This window comes from Neofelis nebulosa, chromosome 8 (genome assembly GCF_028018385.1).
Source record: "Neofelis nebulosa isolate mNeoNeb1 chromosome 8, mNeoNeb1.pri, whole genome shotgun sequence".
NCBI classification, from domain to species: domain Eukaryota; kingdom Metazoa; phylum Chordata; class Mammalia; order Carnivora; family Felidae; genus Neofelis; species Neofelis nebulosa.
In genome coordinates, this window is record NC_080789.1 from 103,425,976 (window position 1) to 103,438,161 (window position 12,186).

The following is a 12,186-nucleotide window of genomic DNA, read 5'->3' on the forward strand; positions in this document are numbered from 1 at the left end:
ATGACTTTTCATTCATGCATTTGTTTATTCAACAAATACTGTTGTGGATCCTGTGCTAGGCATTGAAGATATATCAAAAGAACAAATCTGGTCCATATTACCTTCACTAATGGTAGTGAAGAAGGCAGTTAATAAACAAGTATATAAATTATAATCATAAACATGTAATAAAGGAAATAAACAGGGTACCATCATAGGAGGAGGGGGAGAAGTGGGATGGGAGGACCTGTCTGTATGGGGTTAGAGATTTCCTCTCTAAGGAGGTAACATTTAAGCTGAGACTTGAAAGATAAAAGATCACTTGGCCCAGATTTCTGGCTTGGACAACTGGAGGAACAGTGGAAGAGTGGCTCCCTTCACTTGAGAAGCAAGGTTTGGCATAAAAGTGATGGCTTCAGTTTTATATCTATTGCATGTGAAGTGCTTACGAGACATCCATGTGGAGATGTCTCATAAGCACTTAGCTGTCTACACCTGGCACTCAGGAAAGATTATTGGATTGGAGATAAAGGTATTGGAGTCACTTGTACATAGATGAATTTTGAAGTCATAGAAGGAATGAAATTGTTCAAGGTGACTGTGTAGAATGAGAAGAGTAGATGCCTGTACAGAATCCCGATGAAACCCTGTATTATAATTATCTATTGACTTATCTATATCTCTTACTTATATGGATAGCCACTTGGAAATGTTTAGTTTTTTCTCTATTATAACTCTGGTACCTAGCCCAGTCTCTGAAAAGAACAGGGCTTTGGTATGGGTTGGATAGATGGGGTAGATGGATGGAAAAAAAAAAAAAAAAAAGATGGGTGAATATACAAGTAAATGAAGACACTAACACTTGAGGATGAACGGCAGAAGAAGAACCTGCAAAGGAAAGAGAGGAACTGGCCCAGGAAGTGGAAGGAAGACAGAAGATTATGGTTTCATGAAAGTTGAGAAAAGAGAGGTGCCAAGAAGGAAGGAATGGTCAGTAGTGTCAGATTCTGCCAAGAAAATGTAGTAAGAAAAAGACTCAAAAATATCCATTGGGTTTATCAGGTAATCTTATCTGTGGCAAGATCAGTTTCAATGGATTGGTGGGGGCCAAAACTAGATTTCAGTGACTTTAAGAATGTGTGGAAGTGTGGAAATAGATTGAGTGGAAATAGATAACTCAAGAAGCTTGTTTGCATGGAGAAGAGAGACAAGGCATTTGCAAAATGAGAGCACAGGATCCAAGATTTATTTACGGTGGCAGAGAGGAAGTCTAGAAGGTACAGAATTCAGAACTCAAGTAGAGAGTTAATCTTAACTGGGAAGAGGGACCCTTCTGTTATGGCAGGAAGGAGGAAGGAAAGGGTGGACATAGATTCTGAAAATTGTACTACTTTGGTAGCAGGAAGTTGAGGACATTCTCTTCTAACTGCTTCTGCTTTATCTGGGAAATAATAAGAACAGACCACTTGTAGATGAGGTGGGGAACTGATAACATAGTTGGATGTTTGAGGAGAGAACTGCCCAGAGAAAGATAGCATTGCATCATTGAAGGGAAAGATTAGACTGACACCAGTCTGCCACCATAAACTTTACAGTTTTGTAGTTTTTCTGCTGCAGCATTCTATAGCCCAACTGCAGGCATAGAGAAGAGGAATAAGATTAGAGTTTTGTTAGGTGGACAAGAGAAAGAACATGAGTCAAGGTAGTTGAGGATTTTGGCAAGACAGTGGTTAGACAATGGCGGAGGACTGAGTAAAGACAAGGATTCGGGGAAGTAAGAAAGCAGGGCATTGGGTTGGGTTATCCACATGGACATCCAAGTGACTCAGATTGATGACAGGAGGTGGAAATGAGAGCAAGTCTGTGAACTCAGCACCAAAGTTTTATGTGGGAAGGTGGAAGTGGAGAAATAATGGCCTGGACATTAGTTTTCTCTCTGTAGGCCTTTCCTCAGTGCCCCATTCCCTTCACCTGTCACAGTTCCCTTTCTAGAATGGTCTCTCCTGAAGGAGTGGTATGAGTTAGGTTAAGGGAAAACTCTGTTTAGTGTTTCTCATGTAGGTAGTTTCTACCTATTCATAAGGCTTGCTCTAGGCCGATTTTTAAATTGATGTTGCCAGTTATTGTAGTAACCAATCTGGTTAGTGGGGTGACTGGATGTCCGGTATTATGTATGGGCAAACAGATCCCTACGATCTCTCACTAGCTCCTTTCTACAAAATTTTAGCCTGAACTTGAAGTGAATTTTGAATGGAGCTTAAGTCATGTGGGCTGGTTATAATTCCTATAGCAGTTATCAGAATGTGCTTTCAAGTTTTCAGAGGCGTTAGAACAGATGAAATCCATGTTTTAGTCACCTTAAATTCTCCCCTCGTGATCTGGCAATTGATTGAAATATAGGTGAAAGAAAACAAGGGGGAAAACTTTACGTATTGATTGACTGGATTCAAGATACCTGTCTCTGAGATTTGTCCATTTGTTTTATTTTAGGTAATTTATTACTTGGAGTTATGTCATTGATTAGTTTTTAATATTGGTAAGAAAAGGGAAGAATTCAGATTGTTCTTTTTTCACAGGTGTCTGTCTACAAAGATCAATAAAGGAAAAAATATTGAATTCTTTGTGTTATTTCCACCTTTGCCATTAAATTGTATGATCTTTGACAAGGGACTGATCAGCTAGTTTTCTCACCTATAAAGCGCTGTATCTGTCTGATGTGTTGACATATCCACAGGTCCCTGGGACAGGCACCTGTACCTCCCTGGATTTGTGTGTATACTTCCCTGGATGTATCTGTGCATGTGCTGAGGGTATCCCCATTTGCCTCTCCTTGTTTCTGTTTTTCTTGTTTATCAGTGTTTACTTGGTCCCTTATCATTTTGATTGCTGTTTTCCTGATCTTAAAAGCATGCTTATATTTTTTTAAGTTTTTTTTTTTAACATTTATTTATTTTGAGAGACAGAGCTCAAGTGGAGGAGGGGCAGAGGCGGGGGGGACACAGAATCTGAAGCAGACTCCAGGCTCTGAGCTGTCAGCACAGAGCCCAATGTGGGGCTTGAACTCACAAACCGTGAGATCATGACCTGAGCTGAAGTCAGACACACAACCAACTGAGCCACCTAGGTGCCCTTGAGCATGCTTACATTTTAGGAAGAATACTAAAATACTAGAAAATGTCAAAATAAGGAAATCACATATGTTTATCTTGATAGAAAATCCTATGCATGAATTGGGTTTTCAGAGTCATTGCATCACTAAATAGGTGACTACATGCATAACCTCATTTTCCAAATGTATACCCTTTTTTAGCAATGTATTATTTATAATGAGTAGTTTTTTCTGATTATAATAATACATTATAATATAAGTGAAGATTATCAGAAATGCCACTCTTGCGAAATTGCCACCATTAGTGTTTTGCTCATCATCCCTTCGTGTGTGTGTGTGTGTGTGTGTGTGTGTGTGTGTGTGTGTGGTTTTACAGAAATGAGATCATAGCATCCTTAGTTTTTTTTTCCATCGTGGGTACCTCCTATCCCTTCCTCCATGTTAGCACCCTCTCCTCATCCCTGCCTCCAGGTAACTGCTATTACAACTTAGTTTGTATCTTCCCATATTTTTTGTATACTAAAATAATCCTATATAACCCATATATACACATACATAAATAGGTCTTTCTATCCTTGTCTGATGTACAAAAATGGAATCATGTTATATGTACCTAGAGTGTATTAAATAAAAATACTGTATCATGATTTATGTGCGTATGATTTACCGTATCATAAATGTCTGTGTATCATCTTGTAGACCACATTAGAGCATGCGAGGCCTGAAGAGCCCAGCTGGGATGAAGATTTTGCAGATGTATACCATGACCTAATCCATTCTCCAGCCTCTGAAACTCTTCTAAATTTGGAACATAATTACTTTGTTAGTATCTCAGAACTGATTGGTGAAAGAGATGTGGAGCTGAAAAAGTTACGAGAGAGGTATTTCAGATTTCTTGTGTTATCATAATTAAATATTACATTGTCAGGTATGATGGCTGCAGAACAATTTTCATTCAATTGTAAAATTGAAAAATAAAATAGAAAAAATTCTCTAATATTAGAAATAAGTTTTTTGTGTGTTTCAATCTGTAATTTCAACTAGGAAGTCCTCATAGGTTTATAAAACTTCTCAAGTGATCTACCTGAATAAATTATGGTAGCTTCATATATTATTTCTAGTAAGAGGAATAGCTTATCTTGTTGAAGGCACCTCTTCTCAAAGGCTTTATTCTAGGCACAGTGCAAAGTGCTTTAGATGATGTCTTAATCTGTTCAGACTGCTATAACAAAATACCATAGACTGGGTGGCTTACACAAGAGAGATTTATTTCTCCCAGTTCTGGAGGCTAGGTAGTTCAAGATCAAGGTGCCAGCAGATTTGGTATCTGGCAGACGCATCTGCTTCTAGACCATGCCTTGATGTGTGCTGCCATGGCCTTTCCTCAGTGTGCCCTCCTGGTGCATATCTTTTAGAGAGAGAGCTCTAGACACTAATTCTGTCATGAAGGCTCCCACCTCATGGCTTCATCTAAACGTCAGTACTTTCCAAGGCCCCACCTCCAAATATCACATTGGGGATTAGGATTTCAACATATGAATTGGGGGGGGGCACAAACATGCAGTCAGTAACAGATGCCCTATCTCATTTAATTCTTACCACAATCCTATTATTACCACCTTTTACAGATGAGGAAACTGAGGCTTAAATAAGTTAAGTAATTTGTTTAAGGACAAGCTGGAATTTGAAACCAGGGAGTCTGACTCCAAAGCTCTTAACCACTGTACAATGCTCTCTCCCTGTTCAGAACCTCTTTAAAACCCTGCCATTACTATGTTCATGGTCTCTCTCAGTTCATTTTGTAAGTTTATTTACATGAGGTAAAAAATAACACTAGTCTTATTCTAAGAAATTTTAATTAGATTTTAATTCATTGCAAGCAGTATGCAAGCAGTCTTTTTGTCTTTCATTTTTTTCTTCAGAGTAAGTAAGTAAAAAATTGCTAGCATTATTTATTTTAAAACATGACTTTCCAGATTGCTTCCTGGCAGTTCATAAAATGTAATAATCAAGACATGCTTTTTCTAGATAATCCATTTTGATCTAGCAGAATCTAATAAAATTTATTACATTAAAATATATGCTTAAGACTTTAGGTATACATGGCATTAAGATAATTTTTTCAGTGTTGCTGATGTGAAATTTCCTTGATTGTGAAAGTATATTAGAACCAAATCACATGTATTTTGTGTGACTAATTTCATAATCTGTCCCAAAGTAGTAAATTTAAAATAACATATACTGGTTTGCTCCTGGCTCTCATTTGCTTTGTATTAGAAAATGTTGGGACTAGCAAGATGAGAATAAACTGTTATTTTGATGATTGTCATAGTTAAGAATATGTAAAACACAAAAATCATAAGCAACTGAATTTAATAATTCTTCCTGAGAAATACTCTTCTGTGTACCAGATCAGCATTTTTACTGTATTGCATAGATTTGTACATTTTTGTAACAATTCTACACCACTCAGCCTTTTTTTTCCCCTACCTAATAAAATATTAGAACTGTCCCTGTCGAAAAGAACTTGATGTCTTGGCATTTGTTACTCTGTATGTAATTAGCTGTTTTGAGGCAGTTTATTCCTTTATAGACAGGATACCTGCAGTATAGGTAGTTGCCATCAGGTAGATAGTTGAAGCTGTCTCCCAAAGGAGATGAAAATGTGATGTTTTTTTTTTCCCCAGTCTTTTATGATGTAGCCAGTAAAACTGTAAATATATTTTTAGAATTAAGAACGAAATATAGATTCAATTTATATAAATATACGAAAGTATAATTACCTAATACTAATTGATTACTTTCTGTTGAACTTCATTTATTTGATTTTTTTCCTACCAAGGCTTCAAATAATATAACCTTCAGCTCACTCTGAATCTGCTCTTGGTTCTCAGGTTTTCTGGGACTATCCTCATTCTCCTATTTAGGTATATTAAAAAAAATCCCAGCTTGGCTATAGTCCATATCAATGTATTCTATAGTCCATATCAATAGCTATGACTAGGACTTTCATTCAGCTGGTAAGCTACTCTGAATTGTGACTTTGCTATCTGCTCACTACACCTCACAGAAAATCCCATATCTGGCCACCAACATTCCATATTTTTTTTTTTTCTAAGTCAGAAGAAGATTCCTATTCCATATGATTCTTCACCTTTTGGGAAGCTGAATTAACTTACTAATTATCTGCATTTACTGGTACTTCATACATTTTTTTTCTTTTGTGTAATAGTTTTTTTTAGTAGGAGTTTGTTTGGGTTAATGTTATTTTTTGAAATGTCCTTTGGACAAATTTCTTGATAGAGTTTTGCTTTCTTTTTTTCTTTCTAAACATAAACAATATTGGAATACATTTATTTTGACAACAGCTTTGCAATTTATTCTCCACATATCCAAACTGTTAGCTGGAAAGGAAAAACAAGCTGTGTTCCTCCTGAGGTAGGTAAATAGTGTAAAGGTGAACAGTGTAACTTAAGGCAAGTTGGAATTCACTGGTATCTGGAAGTTCACCCAATTCACTTACCCAATTCATGAGCAGAAGTGACACATTTTCTTATTTCTGTCTTCATTTTAATTCCACTTTACATCTTAAAAAGACAATTTCTCACCACAGCATCAAGACTGTTATAATCCTTTATTTCTAAATGTCTTCAAGATAATGTTCACATTGTTAGAATTGTCACACCTGACATACTAAGCCAATATCTAGTTAGGTATAGCTAGAAATATAATGAAATTTCCTTTTATCTTAATCATAGAAAATGTATATTGTATCATTAACTGTATCATTAGCTACTTGCATTTCTGACACATTTAGAATGAAATAAATGTTCATGAAATTTCATTTGTTGAATTATTTATTAGTCTTTTTTTTCCTCACTGTTAATTTGCTGTTGTTAGCAAACCAGATTTAAAATATAAGTATTTAAAAATATTCATGTATTGATATTTAAAGATACTGAATCCTTAAAACTTAAAAATGGCAATGATACTTTTTATCCACTAGAGGGAACATGTGTAATGTAAAATATTAATCTATTTATATCGAACTTTATATTTATAAATGTTTAGCAATTATTTATATTTTAAATAAAATCTTACTTGCAAGCACATGGCCCCCAGTAATTACAAAAAGTTACTGGGGTCACCTGCATTAGAATTAGGGGGAGACTAAATGATACTGCATATTTAATACTAGAAAGTATATATAGAAATGTATAAATGTATAATATATATGTGAGTTTTATTTACCACATACATGTAAGTGTCTTAATCAGTTGTTATAAGTAAGTATAAATTCTCTTTTAAGAGCAATTAAATTAATGAGAATGATAGTAAAATCCTTTTGGTTCACATCTTTATTCTTTCCACATTTGTTTGCAATATATTTTAGAGCAAACTTTTAAAATATGTTTGTATTAGAAAATAATTTTTAGATTCGAAAATATTCAATGAACTTATTTATTAAAATATACATACATAAAAGACAGCAAACTGTAGGTGTACAGTTAAAGTATGCACACCATATAATCATCACTCAGATCAAGAAATGGAATATTTCCAGCACTGCAGAAGGCTCCCTCAGGCGCAGCTAGTCACAACCCATCTCTCCCATAAGGAACTTCTAACACCATTGATTAGTTTCTCCTGTGGGAAAACCATGTTTAATTTATGCACATTGTTTATTTAGATAAATGAAGAAGGTATAACTAAAACATATCTTTAGAATGGATTTTATATTCCTCTGTAATGAGAGCTTTATGACTTAATACCGGTTTTATTCTTAGAACCTAATTGGTAGCTTTGGGCAATACTGTATAAGCTGACTTCCAAACCTTGAAGTCACTTTAACTCATGTAAATAGAAGTAGAAACTATGTTAAAGCTGGAGTTGCAGAGTATCATCGTTGAGGAAATCTGCAAATGGAAAGGAGTCTTGACTTTAAACATTAGCCATAGAAATTGAAAGATTACCTAGATTTTGACCACATTCACTTATGGGTTAAATTTAGATTAAAATTTAGCTGTACAAATGACGTTGGTATTATATGACATTATCATAATTTCCACATCTGCATTTCCAAGGCTTCAAAGTGCTTTCCTGGTATTATAGTTGCCATTCCTGGACATACTCCTTTAAAATAAATTTCTTCTTTTCTTTTTTTTTTATTATTTAAAAAAAATTTAATGTGTATTTATTTTTGGAGAGAGAGAAAGAGTGCACGTGCGAGTCAGGGAGGGACAGATATAGAGGGAGACAGAATCTGAAGCAGGCTCCAGGCTCCTAGCTGTCAGCACAGAGCCTGAGGCAGGGCTCGAACTCACAAACTGCGAGATCATGACGTGAGCAGAAGTCAGACGCTTAACTGACTGAGCCACCTAGGCGCCCCAAAATAAAAATTTTATTTTTGCTTCATAGAGATTGTTCAGTGATTCTGGAGTGGCCATATACCTTAAAGATTTTATGACCATATTTTATCTTCTTATTTATGTTTTAGACAAGGTATTGAAATGGAAAAAGTGATGCAGGAATTGGGGAAATCACTGACAGATCAAGATGTAAATTCACTGGCTGCTCAGCATTTTGAATCCCAGCAAGTAAGTGAAGTAGAATGACTTTTAGATACACAGTTGCGTTTTCTTTTGCTTATTTATTTTTGTAAAAAAATTAACCACTTGGTGTACTCTCTCTTTTTAGGACTTAGAAAATAAATGGTCAAATGAATTAAAACAATCAACTGCCATCCAAAAACAAGAATATCAGGAATGGGTGATAAAACTTCATCAAGACCTAAAAAACCCCAACAACAGCTCCCTCAGGTATTAATCATGTATGGTTCTTATTAGATGAAAGTTCGTTGTGGGTAAGAGTTTGTATTTATTGTAAAATTGAACATTTTTAGTTGTAGATTTTAAAAAATTTTTTTACTGTTTATTATTTTTGAGAGAGAGAGAGAAAGAGTATGAGTGGGGGAGGGGAAGAGAGAGAGGGATACACAGAATCTGAAGCAGTCTCCAGGCTCTGAGCTGTCAGCACAGAGCCCAACTTGGGGCTCAAACCCATGAACTGCGAGATCATGACCTGAGCCAAAGTCGGATGTATAACCGACCTAACCACCCAGGTCCCCCTTCAGTTGTAGATATTTTTAAGTTAGCAATGACAGTTCAAGATAATTTTATGCTTCTAACACCTTTGGTGTAATTTGGATTTATGTGGATTATTTAGGGAGGGGGGTTAATTGGTTGGCCTAAAATAGTGATTCCCACCCCCCCTAAAATTTAGCTATAAATCTCTTAGGTGTGTATATCTAAATACCCCAACTACTACCTCTTGGGGTTTTTATATTTCTTGAGAGTGAGAGCATGCACATACATGCACATGTGAGTGGGGGAGGGACAGAGAGAGAGAGGGAGAGAAAGAGTATCCCAAGCAGGCTCTACACCATCAGCTCAGAGATCATGACCTGAGTCAGAATCAGGAGTCAGATGCTTAACTAACTGAGCCACCCAGGCACTGTGTATCTCTTGTTTTTTTAAATTGGTTTCTGTTCAGTGCAATATGCATTGATTGAATGCATCTTAAATGCCAAGCACTCTCTAAGCAGAAAAACAAAGAAGATGCCTACCCATGTGGAGCTTATATTCTAGAGAGACTGACCTATAAATAAAACAGTACTGTATAGAATGATACATGCAGTAATATAAGCATGTACAAGGTACAAAAATAGTCTATAGAGGACTTCTATAATTTGTAAGTTGTACAGTACCTGATGGCCTAAGTACACTGTATTTCATATATTGCCCTAGAGCTTTGACAGTACCTGTGTTATTTCCTGGCTGTGTACTTGTGTGTTTGAGAATTTCTTTCTTTCAAATCTTAAAGTATATTCAACTGGAAATGTACTTAGTACAGTATAATAATCTTATTCTCAGCTTTTGTCTGTTATTTGGTATAAACTTTTATAAATAGCATTTTATGTGTATAATGTCAGTCTCCCCTACTATTCTTGCTTTGAAGACAAAAGCCATGTTTGTTTTTTCTATTGTTGTATACCCTGATCGTTGCGAAGTGTCTAGCTCTTAACACTGGCACATAAAACATACTCAATACATATTGATGGGATGAGTGGACAAATAGGCACGTGGATGGATTGTCCTTAAACTCTTAACCTGATATCTATATCACCTTTTATCCATATACATAATATTTCATTTGCCTTATTTTCCCCAAGACAACACCTTAGAAATACTTAAACAATTTTTATGATTAGAAATGGGATAGCATCCTTGGCACTAACATATTTTACATATTTGACTATAGTCCTCATTTCAAATAAAAATATTAACACAATACAAAGGGAGGGGTGGGTGGAAAGATAGGTTGGGAACATCTGTTTACTGTAATGTAAATGCTGTTTCTCAAACTGTTGGTTTCAATCTGTTAGGATCATTCTAGATTCTTTACTTTCCACTCAGACTTTTAAAAATAACAATAAAATGTAATGGAATGAATTGGAATGGAAGAGAGTAGAGTAGAATAGGTGGAAAATATGAGAGCACATCATGCATGAAGCTTCCTATAAATAAATGTGTGTATTAAGCCAAAATGTAAAGTATATACTGTATGTTGTGGTCAGAAATGTGGAGAGTCACTGATTTCAGGAAGCTGAGAAAGCCCCTTATTATAAACATTATCTCTCATTTTGCTGCTATAGTTTCAGAACTTCAATCTATAGAATCAGTTCCATTGTGTACCTGTTGGCTTCTAGCTGGTGCTGCTTTTAAAAACTAAATATTCCTAGGAAAAATGTTTTTAATGTGACTTTGTTAGTTCGCTTTTCTTTCCAGTAGGGGTTTCCTTGGGCAGCAGAAACCTGTTTTCAACACAACTCCCTATAGATTTCCTACAAGAAATTGATTAAAGTGTTATCTTTTTTAGTCATTATTTTTGCGTTTTTAAAAAAGCTATTAGGGTGCCTGGGTGGCTCAGTCGGTTAAGCAGCCTACTTCAGCTCAGGTCATGATCTCGTGGTCCATGGGTTCGAGCCCCACGTTGGGCTCTGTGCTCACAGCTCGGAGCCTGGAGCCTGTTTCGGATTCTGTGTCTCCCTCTCTCTGACCCTCCCCCGTTCATGCTCTGTCTCTCTCTGTCTCAAAAAAATAAATAAATAAACATTAAAAAAAAAATAAAAAATAAATAAATAAATAAAAAAGTTATTTCTCTTGGGGTGCCTCAGTCAGTTAAGCATCCGACTCTTGATTTAGGCTTAGGTCATGATCTCACAGTTGTGAGATCAAGCCCCTCATTGGGCTCCACACTGGGCATGGAGCCTGCTTGAGATTCTCCCTCTCTCTCTCTGCCCCTCCCCTGCTCACACTTTCTCTCTCTCTCTTTAAAAAAAAAGTCTGCTGAAGGGTAAATTATATAAATTAAAATTTACGTCTTTTAAGTTTACATTTTGATGAGTTTTGACAAGCTTAACTGGTCATGAAATCATCACCGCAACCAAGATACAGCATTTCACTTGTATACCTTTATAACCCATTCCTTTCTCTTTCCCTGCTCCTGTCAACCTGCTCTGATTTCTGTCCCTGCAGTTTTTATTCTTTTCAGAATGTCTTATCAATAAAATCAAACTGTTATGTAGCAGTTTGGTGTCTTGCTTCTTTTACTTACAATGCATTTGTGACTTATGCATGTTGCTTCATTTGTGAGTAGTTTTCTTTTTATTGCTCAGTTGTATTCTAGAAATTTTATAGTTATAATGTATATGTGTGAGTCATAATGTATTATTTCATACACATTATATATGAAAATATAAGTGAATATGTCTACTATAAGATAATGAATGAGTATATGTATATATATGTGTATAGTTTTGTTATAATATATTCATTTGGTTTTGGCGTCTGGGTAATGACAGCATAAAATAAGTTGGTGGTCTGCCTATGAGCCTGTCAAAGGAATTGGTATCTGTGATCATCAATCTGTATCATGTTTTTATTTCTAGCACTTTCATTTCTTTTCTCTCTTTGCTGAAATTCTTTGTGCATCCTGTGTGTTGTTTTCCACTAGATCTTTCATATTGGTCATTGTTA

General features: G+C 35.7%; 1 protein-coding gene across 5 annotated transcripts in view; it reads left to right on the forward strand.

The window, feature by feature from the left end:
* The window catches only part of C8H12orf4 (chromosome 8 C12orf4 homolog), a 47,017-nt gene that overhangs the window by 13,091 nt on the left and 21,740 nt on the right, over positions 1-12,186 (forward strand). For 4 of the 5 annotated variants that reach the window (XM_058743974.1, XM_058743977.1, XM_058743976.1 and 1 more), the window contains exons 4-6: positions 3,788-3,969; positions 8,586-8,685; positions 8,786-8,907. In XM_058743974.1, coding sequence (XP_058599957.1) covers positions 3,788-3,969; positions 8,586-8,685; positions 8,786-8,907 — 404 coding nt within the window. Of the gene's footprint in view, positions 1-3,787; positions 3,970-8,585; positions 8,686-8,785; positions 8,908-12,186 lie in introns of those variants that run through there. The other variant, XM_058743979.1, reaches the window with a different exon arrangement.